Raw genomic sequence first — 15,259 nt, 5'->3', positions numbered from 1 at the left:
TGATTTTCTCTTGGTGTTTTAAATTTTCTTTCTTATGTGTTCTTGGCATTTTAACTATAATGTGATGTGGAGAGATTCTTTTCTGGTCATGTATATTTGGAGTTCTAAATGCTTTCTATACTTGAATGCCCATATCTTTCCCTAGATTTAGGAAGTTTTCTGCTATAATTTGATTGACTATATTTTCTACACCTTTAGTTTTTTATCTAACTTCCTCCTGTATTCTCAGTTTTGGTCTCTTGATCATGGCCCAGAGGTCATGCTTGTTTGTTTATTGCTATCTGAATGTGATATGTCCTTAACTTCATCTTCAAATCTGACATTCTTTCTTTGTTTGATCTAATCTCCTGCTGATGCTCCACTGTGTTTTTTATTTGACTTACTGAATTTTTCTTTCCCAGCATTTCAATTTTTTTTCAGAATCTCAATTTCTTTATTGAATTTCTCACCCTTGTTGAAGACTTTCTCATCTGGTTCTTGAATTTACTTACTTATTTCATTGAGCTGTTTGTTTGAATCCTCTTTGAGGTCTTTGATCATTTTTTAAACTAGACTTTTGAATTCTTTTTCCTTTAGATTTGGTTATTGAAGTGATACGATCTTTTGAATGAGTCATTGCCATGCCTTTTCATTTTTCTTATCTCTCTGGGTTGTGATTTGTTCATCTGTTGAGATGGAGATCTCTTACAGTTTTATGAATAGTGTTAATTTGAGGGCTCGATCCCTAGTACCACTCAGAGAGGAGAAAACAAACCACCATAATAGTAACAGCACTGTTCAGGCTCATGCTGTATGCAGGCTGAGGCCCATGCTGCTCAAGGTAAGTTGTCAGTGTCAGGGTACATTTGGAAGCTTCCCTTCTTTGTGTACCTGAAGCAGCTGCTGGATTCAATAAAAGCTTTGTAGTCTGTGAGCCAGGCAGCTTCCCACTTGTTCCAGACCCCCCAGTTTGTGCACCCAGAACCAACAAACATCCAAGCCTGGGATATCCCCAGAGGGCATGGGGAAGGAGTAGAGGACAAACAGAGCACTGAGAGTGCACTGGAGGGGAAGAACTGAGGGAACCCAACACTCTGCCTCTGGTCTCAAAATTTTTGCATCCTACCCAACAGTAAAATCTTCCTGCAGGAGGGAGCAGGCTGGGAAAATAGAGCAATCTACTTAACCTGCGCTCAGAGCTCTCAGTCTCTCCACATGTCGCAAGGAGGCAGTTCTGGAAGCTAAGCAATCTCCTGGCCCTGGGAATGTTCTCGGATCTCTCTTCTCTGTGGTGATCCACAGAGGGTGGAGCCACTAACCAACATATCCTTCACAGCCTGAGCTCCCTGCTGTCTAAACTGTCTGACCCTCATCTCTCCCTTCCACAACTGCAGCTCATGGCTTTGTCCCACCCTGACACTGTGGGAACATAGGGTATCCCTATGTTCTGTGACTTACCATTCCTCCCTGCTTTCAGGTTCCCAGAGTAGCTCAGTTTCAAATTATAGTCCCCTCTCAAGATGGTTCCCAGCCATAGCTGTCTGAGATATGGGAAGCAACAAAATGGATTTCTTCTCCAATGCTAGCCTGCCACACAGGAGGAGTCCCTGTCATACCATATCCCCACATTGTATCAGGGCTTATCCTACCCATCTGTTATTACCAGGACTACCTGGCTTACCTTGCAGTTGTGGCTTTGGCCTCCCCTCCCCTCTGGGAAGCTGGGGTAGAGCTGGTCTGTTTTTTTCTTTTCTCTAAATAGCCTTTCTGTTTCTCCATGGCTTTTTAACTGTCTTGTCCCCTCTTCTGTAATTTCATCTTTTTCTCAATTTGGAATGTAGTCTAGCCTTTGTTACCAGCTCTTCTCATTAATGGAGTCACAAAGAAGAAGCTTCTGTTCCAGCATCTAACCCCAGAAGTCTTCTATTATTTATGTATCACAATAATATTTAAGCCAAGGATGAGCACCTTCCTTTGTTGCTACTCACAGCATCTTGGGCTATATCTTAGGCAAGTTAAGTCTCAGAATATAGTTGACAAATAAGTTTTTTGGGATTTTTTAAGCTCTTCCAAAAATTATGCAAATAATACATGTTCATTATAGAAGAAATAGAAAATGCAGAGATGCAAACAAAAGAAAATTATCAAAAGTTACCATTTTGATAACATCCCTCCAGATGTTCTCCTATGCAATTATGCTTTTAAATAAATTTCAAATAGGATTATCATATACACGCTGTTTTGTAATTAGCTTTGTATTCCAAATATTACAAAATTTTTTCTCTTCTTAGTAACCTGTTGTCTTCATTTTTAATGACTTCCTAATCTTCCTATGTGGATATGTCATGATTCATTTAACCAGTCCTTTATTAGTAAATATTTAACTTGTCTGCTCTTTTCCTTTCATTGTTGTTTCATGAGTATGCTAGTACATAACAGTTTTTGCATACTTACTTGAATATTTTCTTGGGATAAAGTGGAATCTTTAAGTCAACAGGTATATACTATTCTTAAAGGTCTTCCTCATGATGCCAAATTGTCTTCCAAAAATCTCTCAGCTTTAGTGCCCATTAGTGGAGAAATGAGTGCCCATTTCTCTACTCCCTCACTAACTTGTGGGCAGAAACATTTTTCATTGTTGAGTTAATTGGCATTTCATTAAATAATGGTGAATTTGAATATTTTAAATATAGATGAACATGAATATCTATTTAGCTATTTATGTCTTTTGGTTATTTTTAGGTTAGTAAGATAAATATAGGCTCGTATTGTAGATATTTTTTCCAGTTTGTCACTTTTTTCTCTAATTTTCTTTTCAGTGTTTTTTCCCTTCATATGAAAAGGTTTAATGTCAATCATTTTAAATTATTTTTTTGCTCCAGCAGTCATGCTTCAGAAGTCATTTCCTTTCCCAAGATTGTATGCATGGAATCAGTTGATTTTCCAAACTTAGTGTATGATTGATTCTCAAATTTCCTTCTTTTTCCCATCAGGAAAGCCATAGAAGAACTACTAAAGGAGGCAAAACGTGGGAAAACTAGAGCTGAAACAATGGGACCTATGGGCTGGTAAGTTCTTGGGTAATCTTCCATAACACTTTTTAAAAAGTCGAAGAGGAAAGTCTTGGTTGAAGTTATCTGTAAGTGAATCTGTAGCATAAAAGAGGAATATAAACACTTGGATGTCGAGGAAATCACCTATTATCTTTTTGAAATTCATTCTGAAAGTCTAGTGTGGTGGTACACACCTTTAATCCCAGCTGCTGAGGCAGGGGGATCACAAGTTGAAGGCCAGCCTGGGTTATGTAGTGAGACCTTGTCTCAAAAAAAATTAAAAATCATTCTAAATATGTAATATGTATGGGATAAATTATATAAGAAAACTAAATAATCTAGTATAAATGAGTCAGTTTGTATATAACATGTAATCACCTTAGATCCAGTAACATAGCTACCTCCTAAGAGGGTACTTGTGAAAATTCAGCAGGATAATATGTATGAAAACACCTAGTATGGTTCCTGGTATGTAGCAGTTAGAAAATATTAGAAATGTTAGTTAAATTTACTCTTCTTTTCAACCCTCCCCGTCCTTTACAGAAATAAGGTGCCTCTCCTGATGGAATCCTATTAGTACACACTGTTAGGAGCAGGGTGCTTTACGTAGTGGTGTAAGAGAAGGCCTTCCTCAGGCCGACTGTAGTCATTGTTCCAATCTGGTACAATTGGGAGAATTGACATAGAGCTAAACCATGAATTCAGATGATTTGACAGTGAATAAGAAAATATAATCCCGGTTCTTGATGTGCCCGGAACAGTCAAAAGAAGCAGCTATTTCTAGAAGGTGCTCCAAATGGAACTCATTTATCCTAACAACCTCAGGACCACTCACGGACTTGTAGAACTTTCTGATAATGGAAGAACTGAGTATCAATGCCAGTCCTGGGGAGAGTTGCTGTATCTTGAGATTGATGGAGTACTGGTGATCTCTTTGGGTACTGTGCCAATTAGGTTGGCAGTTCTATAGTTATTGGGGACCTAGTTTCCTTATAGTTTTTCAAATCTCCCAACCCTGCTGTGTGGATCTTTTCTACATGAAATCCACATTTTGGCTAGCAGGAAGGAGGAAGAGAAGGAAGACATGCCTTCCCTTGAAGAACACTTGCCAGAAGCTTTGTGCACCATTTCTATTTTACCCCAACGGCCAGAATTTAGTCTCATGTCTACGTGTAAGTGCAAGGCCAGAAATTTCATGTTTTTTCCCCTAGGCAACCATTTGCCAGAAAAAACCATCTGGTGTTCTTTACTGTAGAAGAAAGGAAGAGTGGATACAGGAACAGCTTGGTGCTCTTTCCATGGGGGAGGAGAAACATGTTGAATAGGAGAAAATGATGGCTGGCACCATTAGTCTACAAGACAGAATTTTCACTGGCTTTGTTTTTTTTTTAATTGTTTTGTAACCGTGGTTTACAAATGTTTTGTCCTTTGTACTCTAAAAAATTATTGAGGTCATATCCAAAATTAAAACTAAGCAATTTTTAAAGTGTTTATCAATTCCTTTTAACTAGCAATAATTTATTTTCCAAAACATATTGAGTGAAGTGGCATTGTTTAATAATTTTGTAAGCTCTGTGATATCTTGCTTATAAAAGATCATATGAGTTCTGATATCTGCTTCCATATTCAATCTGTTGCAATATATTATTTTGGTGGAAGTATATGAAAGAATCTCGCCTCACATAGACATACTTGGAAAAGGAAGAAGTGTTTCAATAAACTTTTCAGAAAATTTAGCTATTCTTTGAACTACATCAAAATTTTGCAAGCAATTTCAATTAATGGTAGTTTCTTAACATTCTTTTCAACAATGCAAACTTTTCTTGTTCCTTTATAATAAAATCCCTTGGTTTACATTCAATGTTGGATCTTCTTACCAGTTTTTTAATTATATAAATCATTGTTGATCATCTGGAAAATATTTCTTCCCTGAGTCATAAAGATCTTCCAAGTGTCACATGTTATTATATAATATTTTTTAAAGCACATTTCTAAATATCACCACTGATCTTGTCAGAAAAGTCTTTGAAATCTTGGGAACCTGTCAAGTTCACAGTCTTAAAATTCTAATTTTCTTTCATTGGAAAACTCTAGTGTTCTATATTGACAGTGAGTACTATGAAATGTGTTCTTTAATAACCAGCTAGCTCACCTTGCAGCTCTGTCACACGAGTATTCTCCTTGAGACAATCGTCACACTTCACAAGTGCTGCATATGTACTTCCCATTTCATAAACATAATTAAAAAACAAAAGCACAAACATCAGGATTTAACAAAATTAAAAATTTTTACTGCTTTATTAAGGACTACTGGTACAGTTTGGTGTCACTGCCTTGATTCTTTCTACAGTTTTGCTACTTTGTTATCATCAGTGCAGATGTCAACTTTGTATGTGTGTTGGGGGGGGAGGTAAATAACATCAAAAACTATGAAGATAGCTTTTGCTTTGTAGATCCCTTCATGAGATCTGGAAGATACCCAAGTCCACAGGTCACACTCTGAGAACTGCTTTAAAGAAGGTCCACCAAGCAAATGCAACAAAAAAGAAAAATAACAAAGCATTGGCCCTGGGAAGTAAGAGACAAAAGGCCATCTAGTGAAGATAGGATGCTGACCTATAATGGTTCAGCACAAGATAAACACTCAAAGTCAATTAGATAGTGTAACAAGAAAAGAATTTGTATGAAGATATGTATGCATGTGTATATATTTTGTGATGTGTATAATATAGTCTCATATAACACATAAATGTGTAATTTTTGGCTGAACCATTTGAAAATTAATTACAGACATTTTGTTATTTTAGCCCTAAATACTTTAGCGTGCAGATTCCAAAGACATTCCCTTACATAATCACATTGTGATGTCTAAGAACATTCACATTAATTTCATATTGCCATCTAAATCCCCAAAATGTAGGTGGTTACAGTTTTTTTTTTTTTTTTTTTTTGCTTTGGAGTCTGATTCAGGATCCAGCCAAAAATGTCCCACATTCTGTATTGCCTGATTATGCTGTCATAATCAGATTTAGGTAAGAGTTTTGGGCAAGAATATTATATAGGTGATGTTTTTACTAGGAACCTGTCAAGTTCACAGTTTTCCAAAATTCTAATTTTCTTTCATTGGAAAATACTAGTGTTTTATATTGACAGTGAGTACTATGAAACGTACTCAGGTCAAGTTGCCCTTGGTCAAGGTGGTGATCTCTCAATTACTATAGTACATTATTTTTTTGTCTTGTTTTTGGCTAAGATAATTGAGTAGGGAAGGGACTAAGATGAAAACATTCCATGATTAGATATAATAGTTTTTGGTAATTAAATTAGTACAAGATTAGTGTAAGACTTAAAAAAAAAAAAAAACTAGTGGGAAAGAATAGAGACCAGTATCTGTACAGGAAATTAATGTGGTCATTCATATTAGTGGAGAAAGGACATATTGTTCAGTAGTGGTGCTGATTCAGTTTACGATCTGTAATACTAAAAATTAACATACAAAACAAACTATGAACTCTTTAGAAAAAAAAGGAGGGGGGGAATGATATATTGGCTAGGATAGGACAGGAAACTTCCTTAGGCATACAGCCTAGAAGTTGAACGAAAAAATTGACAGATTTGACTGTAAACTTCTACACAGCAAAAGGTACCATACAAAAAGCTATCTTATTAAAAGACAAGTGATAAGAGATTCAAATAATAATAATCAACAGACGAATACCTTTAATTTTGAACAAGTCCCTACAAATTTATAAAAAGAAAACCATATATAAATATATGTCTAATGTGCATACATATGTTTTATACATGAGTACATGACATTTTCAGAACAAAACCACAAATGCTCAGTAGAAGGATAACTAACATATTTACTGGGCACTCAGCAGTAAATATGTACTATTTTAGCACTTGGATACATCTGTAAGCATAATGGAAAGATTTCTGCCCTCTTAAAATTTATAATCTGTTGGGATTGGACTGTATGTATAGGTTTTTATATCCCTCTTAAATAGTAACATGCCTCTTCACCCCACCCATTAGATTGGCAAAAATTAAAAAGGTAGTAATCCAGTATAGGCCAGGGCATGTGGCTGGTGGTACTTTGTTGCACTGCAGGTGGTGGTATGATTTGCTCTGCAAATGATCCACAAGATTCTTGAGTCATGTTCTGTTTGTGCCCCTCCACCTTCTGTGCCCTCTCTTACAGAGAACCTCATAAATGTGCACACACACAGTGGGGCTGGAAGTGTAGCTTGGTAGTAGAGCACTAGCCTGGCATGCACATACACATACATATGCATAAATACAGTATTCAAGCAATCTTCTTTTGGCAGTACTGGGGTTTGAACTCAGGGCTTCACATTTGCAAGGCAGGTGCTCCACTCTTGAACCACACTCCAACCCTATTATAGCACATTTTTTTATAACAAAAAAAAATTGGAAATAGGCTGGTCATAGTGATGGATGTCTGTAAACCTAGCATTTGGGAGGCTGAGGCAGGTGGATCGTGACTTCAGGGCCAGCCTGGGTTACATGGCAAGACCCTGTCTCAAAATAACAAAAACAAAAATTGGAAACCGTCCAAATGTCCATAGATAGGGATGTGGTTAAATAAATGGTGGCACAATCTAGTATGGAATACTATTCAGCCACTAAAAGGAATTGGCTAGTGTTAGGTGAGTTCTTGTGGGAAAATGTCTAGTATGTGAGAAACTGAGTTGCAGGTCTATGTGTATAATCCTCCTTTGTCTTAAGTGAGAAAAGATGTGGAACTTTATAAATGAATAAAGGTCTGAGAGAAGACTTGCCTGACAGTAGTAATCACTAATGAGAGCAAATGAACAGGGAAGAGGGGGGAGAGAGAGTGCTCATTGCTACCCTCTACTGTTGGACATTTTATAAGTATATATCTATAGCTTTGTAATAGAGATTTTTAAGTGAGAAAAAAGTCTGGAGAGGGTTTTTTTTGTTTTTTTTATAAATCCAGATCTGCCTTCCTCTCTCACCCTAGGAAACTGATAAAAGTAGTCAAAAATGGGTCTTAGATTTTTTTAAAGCTTCCCCCAGGAGATCTTGTCAACGAAGTTTGGGAGTCATGTCTCTGAATAATTGAGTGAATCAACCACAAGGAAGACCTTATTGCATTAGAAATAAAAGGGAAATTCATCTGCTCCTTTTTGGGGTTTATTTGGATTTTTTCATATTTACATTTAGACTTGTGCTTTAGAAACAGGAATTTCTTGGTACTTGTTAACTCCAGGGGCACCTGACTATTTCCTAGTCAGCCTTTCCAGCAAGATGACTCTAACTGCTTCTGTTTACTGGTGCTGGGACAAAGAGCATCTGCCCTATATCCTGCTGAGTTTAGAGGAGCACCTGGTTTCTATCTACTGAAGTATGTGTGTGTGTGCGTGTGTGTGTGTGTGTGTGTGTGTGTGTATCCAAATTTATCTGCACATTTGGAATCACCTGGAGAGCTTCAAAAATGACTCATGCATGTGTCCCACTCACCATTAGTGATTATAGGATGTGACCTGGGCTTTGGAGGTCTGAAAAGATACACAGGTGATTAGAGAATGTACACACATTGGCAAAACAATTTACTAATCCTACAGGATCCAGAGTGACCCCTTGCCATGGCAAGGGGCAGTGTTCTGCACTGAAGTAACCTGTACCGATGCCAGAGTCCCAGGATCTGTCCATCTCTGTGGATTGGACTTCCTTGGACAGCTCTTAAAAGAGAAGGCAGTCTTGCTCACTATGGCCATAGTTTGTTTTGGATATTCCCTAAGAAGGATCTTAGTGAGAAGGCTGGGCAGGTGCCAGACAGGGGCTGCTGAACTAAAGGAAAAGCAAGTGGGATGCCATTTTTTATTTTCTAAAGAAAGAGACCATTTGGTGCTGCATACTTTCTTGGATGTGTTTCAGAAAAAGAATCTCTCTAGAGTCTTCACAGAGGCCTAAAATCTTGGCCCATGTGATTTCCTGTTAGTCAACATAAAGGAATTTCTAAGCATAAATTTCAGAAATTTGCCCAGATTCATTGTCTACAAAGCCGTTTTTATCCTGGTGACATTCACTTTGGTTTATCTCCAGCCAAATATAATTTTTGAGTGTATAGTACATAAAATTTTTGAGTTTAGTACCTGTGAAACTTCAGCCTTATATTTTGGTACCAAAGTTCCAAAGATTCACTTGAGGGAAAATGAGTCTTTAATTATCTTACCCCAGTTTTAAGGAAAATGATGTTTTTTTGGACACTTTTCTGTTTTGATTTGGGGTTGACCTGAAGGTCAGGAGGAAATCACCTACATTCTTCCACTTTACACAATTGATTTTTGGGGGGTAGGGGTTGGGGGTGCTGAGATCAAACCCAGGGCCTTGTATGTACTGCTGAGCTATATCTCCAGCTTAATTATTGGAAAGCAAGTAAATTTCTTCAATCTTTTTCCACACGTATGGGTTTTCAAAGTTCATTTAAATTTTCACTGCACACCAGTAGGTACATTAAGAGGCCAGGCATGGCAGTGGTGAAGATGAGACTTTCCTGGTCTTTGAGTTTCTAATCCAGTATGGGATAAGACAAATAAGAGGCAGTCCAGATGCAGCAACTGTGATAGAATCAATGGGGAGGACGGAACGGGCTTTCATCTCAGCTGATTGATGGCTGAGGCTCTTCATAATATTCCAGGACCACAGAGATCCAAAACCCTCCACTTTGTACTCAGAGAACATGGAGCCCAAAGCAGTCCTAAGACCCCCAGCTGGCTATCTGCTGATGACACTGTAATTTGCTTTCCTGCCTGCAGCTTAATGCTCCTTTACCAAGCTGCCTCCCTTCTGTGGATTATTGTCAAATAACCCACTAAAATGCAGCACTTTCTGTCCGTGATTCCCACATTCCTCATATCCAGTGATGAAAGTGAGTCAGAGCACCCTGAATGTTGCTCTCAGACCATATATCTATGTAAATGACCTATGTTGTTCTGTGAGATGGAGGCCAAGGACTATAGCTTTGCAATCTATCCCCGCATACCTGCTTTGAACTTCCCCTTCCACTACCTTCTGTTCTCTCGGTAGTCTCCTAAAGAGACTGGTAGCCTAGTCTCTTTCTTTGCTGCAGAGCATAGAATAATGTCTTACATGTGAAAGATTTGCAGGTTTCTTACTGAATAAATATTTTATATATATAATACATACAAATATGTATATATACATCCACATTCACATATACACTCACACATATGTCAACTATTTTACATTTCTTTCCGGTACAGTGTTTGGGACAGTCATGGAACACTACTGCGAGCCTTAGGACTGTTGTGTTTAGAGTAATTATGGGTTAGCAGTTTGGTAATGGAAATGATAACAGTGCAAAAGCATTTTTCAGGTGGCTACACACTGGGGCATTTGACTGCCAAATTATAAACTGTAGCATCGTGGGTGGTTATAGTAGCTATGGTGGCATTGAACAACAAAATAAGTTGCAATCAGGCACAGCATCAAGATAAAAAATAGTACCTTGCTCCATGGAGAGCTGGGAGTGTCACTGAGCTTCTGCCTCAGCCTCCAGAGGTCTTATTTGGGACTTAGATCCACGATAGTGCAGAGAATGCGCAGAATGGAGGATAAAATGCCACTTGCTGACCCAAGTCTCTGTTTACCTCCCATAAAGATCATTTTTGTGAATCATAATGCCCAGTGCCTCTTATACGTCACACACCTCAAAGTCAATGTATTTAGGAATTCTCTACCTTTGTCTGTGTCCGTGACTGTCCTGCACTCCTGAATAGCCGGCCAGCCATCCTTGGTTGGTCCTGCATGTAGCTCTGCTTCTCTCTTGAACAGAGTAGCCTCAGCTACAAGCATGCTGACACGCTGTCCACCCGCAGTTGCTCACTGACAGTTCTGCTAATTGGCCATCTGCTTAGACTGCAGCAAGTCTCTCTTCTGCCCCAGTCAGGGTGGTGCCATAAAATGAATGGGGCCCGTAGAGACCAAATAAGGAAATACTGGTAATACCCCGGCACCAGGTGATTGCTTTGTAAGTGTGGCATTGTTCTTCTTGTTATGCTACCATAAAACCCTAATGGCTAGTGATCACATGTCACTATTTGATGGGTCACAGTCATGAAACTATTTTAGAAGCCCAAAGTGGCAGGTCTAAATCTGTGGAAAGCTTAGATACGACCTCCATTTCTCAAAGGAGAGACAAAAATGCTAAAATCAGAACCCCCGCTACATTTCATCCTCCCCTTCCTGTCTTCCAGGCTTGACTACTGTTTTCCATAAGTCAAATATAACTGCAGGGTACAAGTGCCTTATTTTTGTGAAATGTCTTAGACATGTGCCTACTCAAAAATAAATAAATAGATGAAAAGCTTATAATTCTAGCCCTAATCAATCTTGGTCGGTATATGGAACCCTCCATCACAGTTTCTAGAATGACAGATTTGAAAGTCAAGGGAATCTTTTAACATAATGATGGTGCATGCCTATAGTTCCAGCTACTTGGGAGGCTGAGGCAGGAGAATCACCTGAGTCCATAATTTCAAGGCCAGCCTGGGCAATATAGCAAAGACCCTGTATCAGAAAACAAATAACTTAAAAAAATTACAGTTTAACACAGAATGCCAGATCTTAACTCTGGCAGTGTGTTATGGGTAGTTTGAAAACAGTTTTAACCATTCTCATGCTATTTCAGTTTTTATATCCACTTTTACTTCTAGAACCTTAAGTCTAGCTCTTTCCACATGAGCTAGTATGGCTTTTTAGAACCACAAATAAAAATAACTAAGTGTGATGAGAAAGTTGACTGGTCAGGGTTAGCTGCTTTGCCTGCTGGCCTCTTTAGTTCCCCATCCCAGCACACCTTCTGGGGCACAATGGCAAACTTGGTGCAAACCCAGCTGGCCGAAAAAGAACCCCAGCCTTATAGTATCTTAGTAGTCCCAAGGTAAAGTCATTTCTGCCTTCTGGACCCACCTCAACATTAGGCTGCTAATACCTAAACTCAGAAACATAGCTGGATCCAAGGGTTTGAGACAAAGGGAACAGAATATCCCTTTTTCTCAGTGAGTGCTGTTACCATATTTCCACTGCTTCTACTGCACTCTATTGTCCCTTTCTAAGTTTCTGTTCCTCCCTGCTCTAGTTTATCCCCCTGCCACTTTTCTTGGTCTGAGCATTAGCCAGGCATAGCACTGAGTTACCTAGGCTTTTTCTCAGGTATTTTCTCTGTCTTTCTAGGCTCAAGAGATATTTATTTGCTGCAGGGGTTATTTTCTCTTCCCTACCCCCCAACCTTTTACTTCCAGATTCAATGCCATTCTGGTTGTCCAAGGTGGTCTGACCTCCATATAAATGTGGCTAGGCTGATGACTACTTATCTCTCACTTGTACATTACAAGTGTACACAGTTACTATAAGGAAGTGCCTGTGAATTGAGTTTGACCTATAGAGGCTCCTCAACTTATGGTAGGATTCCATACCAATAAGCCCATCCTAAATTGAATAGTCAAAAGGACAATCATTATACCTAACCTATTAAACGTCATAGCTTAGTCTAGCCTGCCTTAAACATGCTTCGGACACAGGAAGAGCCTATTTTATAAAAAGGTTATAAAGAATTTGAAATTGACAGACATGGAGGCTCACACCTGTAATCTCAGCACTCAGACCTGGGAGGCAGAGGCAAAAGGACCACAAGTTTGAGGCCAGTTGGGGCTACATGAGACCCTGTCTCAAAAAAAATTTTTTTTGAATCAAAAGTCAAAAATTTGAAGTATGGTTTCTACTAAATAAGTATTACTTTCACACCATTGTAAAGTTGAAAAATCAGTCCAGTTGCTGGTGGCTTACCCATGTAATCCTAGCTACTCAGGAGGCAGAGAGCAGCAGGATAACGGTTTAAAGCCAGCCTGGGCAAATCGTTCACAAGACCCTGTCTCAAAAAAACCCATTACAAAAAAGAATTGGCAAAGGTGGCTCGAGGTGTAGGCCCTGAGTTCAAACCCCAGTACTGCCAAAAAAAAAATTGAACCATTGTAAGTGTAGGATTGTGAAGGAGTCTCTGTAAATCAAAGTTTTATAGAATGATGGATATTACTCACTTTTATTTAATGTCAGCCACTCTAAGTAACATGATTTGGCGAGGGGAGTTCTTTTCCAAAATGAAAAGTTTTACTACACCTGAGAAATTGTAAATACTATAGTATATAAGTATGTCTAAGCACATAAATTGGAAATTTGATTGGTTATAGCTGCTGTGCTGGGTGAACTTGAATTATGAAGCTATTTACATATACATGGCACAGAAATTCACCCTGAGAGTGGATGTAAAGAAAGTGCACCCCACAGAGCCCCAGCTGGAGCCCCAGAAGAGAACATATAAAGCTTTTTTTTTTTTAAGTAAAAAGAGATTATTGCATATTTATGGATTCTTCATCTAATTTTAATTTCTAGAATAGGCCATTTGATTCCTATACACTTTTTTGTTGCTTGGTAAAAAGACATTTTCATTCTTTGCTAATAAAAAGCATGCCATAATAATTAATTTGAGACATTGTAGTCTGAGCAGGCATTTATTTTTTATAAGAAAATATTGTATGAGTCAATTAATTTGCATTGTGGTCAATACCTGAACACATAAACTTCTGCAGGAAATTGAGTCCCAATAAGGGAGAAAGGTCGACAGGGTACAGCCCAAAGTCCTGTGGGTCTCTCTCAGGAATTCTGTCTTGACTCCCTTTTACTCCGAGTTTACGCTAGGTGGCATGCAAGGGAAGCTGAAGAAACCCTGGAACTTGGCTCTGTGGAGTTCTTCGGTACTAATCATGATAGTGAGTTCAGTGTGGAAGGGGGGAGTTCTTGAGCTCTCTCATTTATAATGGTTTTCCTTTTCTCTCCCCCCTCACCCCCCAGGATGAAGTGTCCTCTCGCTGGTACAAATAAAAGATTCCTAATTAACACAATTAAGAACACATTGCCCTCCCACAAAGAGCAAGACCAGGAACAAAAAGAGGGCAGTAAGGAACCAGCGAAAAGCCAGGACCAGAAAGAAGCCAACAAGAAGAAGCACAGAAGTCATCCCTATAAGCACAGCCTGCATGCCCGAGGGGCAGTGGGCCACTCTCCACCAAGGAAGCGGGGCACCCGAGACAAGTATGACCCCCAACCCGCCAGGCGGTGACCTAGCCAGCCCACATTGCACCTGGGACTCAGTGTGTGAGGACAGGCGTGAACTGGCAGGGTGGACACCTAAGAGTGACTTCCTCAGGAGGTTTTTTGTTGTTTTTAAGGTGGCTCTTGGTGACAGACAAAAAAATGACCTTGCAACTTTTGGAGGAAACAAAAAGGAACTTGCTCTGAAGATGTCTTAGCAAGTGTAAGCTGTTCCAGCAGTATAGTCAATATCCATATTGTTTTTATTCTGTCTTGTTTGGAAGTTAGTTTCAAAACAAGCAAATCTAGAATTTCAAGTTTTCAGATTGTTAAAACTAGTCCCAGGTTTTTTTGTTTGGCTGGTTGGTTTTTTTTGATGTGCTGTACTTTTGGTCATTTCTCAAATTTTCTCAAAAAATAAAATACTTACAAATATTCTTCTTTACTTTTTTTGAGTGTCAAGTTCATACCTTAGAAATCATGTGGCCAGTGACCATATTTATGAAAAGTTGTAGCCCTGCAAGGGCTGAGAACATATCAGAAAATTGGCAATAGGTCTACATTTGTTTTCCTCTAAGGGATCAGTGTGGGAAATGCCCAAACAGTTTTGGACTTAGTGGTCCATATCAATTAGTGAGAAGTTGAAAAATCGGTGTTTTCAGACTCATTCCTTAGATAGAACAATTTTTCTGTATTTATTTTTCAATATATAGACTTTAAGTGGTGCTTTAAAAAGAACCCTCATTAAAATCAACACATTTTAATGTTACATCTTTTTTAGCTAAAGATTTACGCTACCAACTCTAGTGTAGTTGTGTCAGGAATCTTCATTTTAAATAAAAGTGTGTTCACAGTGCCTTCTTCCCCCCAGTTTTGATTTTCAATGTCTGTTTTAATGTGCAGTTACAAACCTTTCAATCCTGTATTCCTCCTTCATACTCAAGGAGTATGCCCAGTCCACAAAAGGTAGAAGAGTGTCTTGTGCTCCCTTTCCCAGCTTCTCAAAGCATGCTGGTATATGATTGCTGTCCCCAGATAGTGACCATGCACAGCCTGCCCCTGCTTCC

At 38.8% G+C, this 15,259-nt stretch overlaps 1 protein-coding gene across 1 annotated transcript in view; it reads left to right on the top strand.

Moving 5' to 3' along the window:
* Polr1d (RNA polymerase I and III subunit D) overlaps positions 1-14,627 on the top strand; it is a 45,870-nt gene extending 31,243 nt beyond the window's left edge. Inside the window, exons 2-3 of the mRNA XM_074043645.1 lie at positions 2,973-3,047; positions 13,953-14,627. Of these exons, the coding sequence (XP_073899746.1) occupies positions 2,973-3,047; positions 13,953-14,220 (343 nt within the window). The 3' untranslated portion in view covers positions 14,221-14,627. The remainder of the gene's footprint in view (positions 1-2,972; positions 3,048-13,952) is intronic.
* The last annotated feature ends 632 nt before the right edge of the window (positions 14,628-15,259 follow it).

This window comes from Castor canadensis, chromosome 10 (assembly GCF_047511655.1).
Source record: "Castor canadensis chromosome 10, mCasCan1.hap1v2, whole genome shotgun sequence".
NCBI classification, from domain to species: domain Eukaryota; kingdom Metazoa; phylum Chordata; class Mammalia; order Rodentia; family Castoridae; genus Castor; species Castor canadensis.
This window is presented reverse-complemented; position numbering and strand designations above follow the sequence as displayed.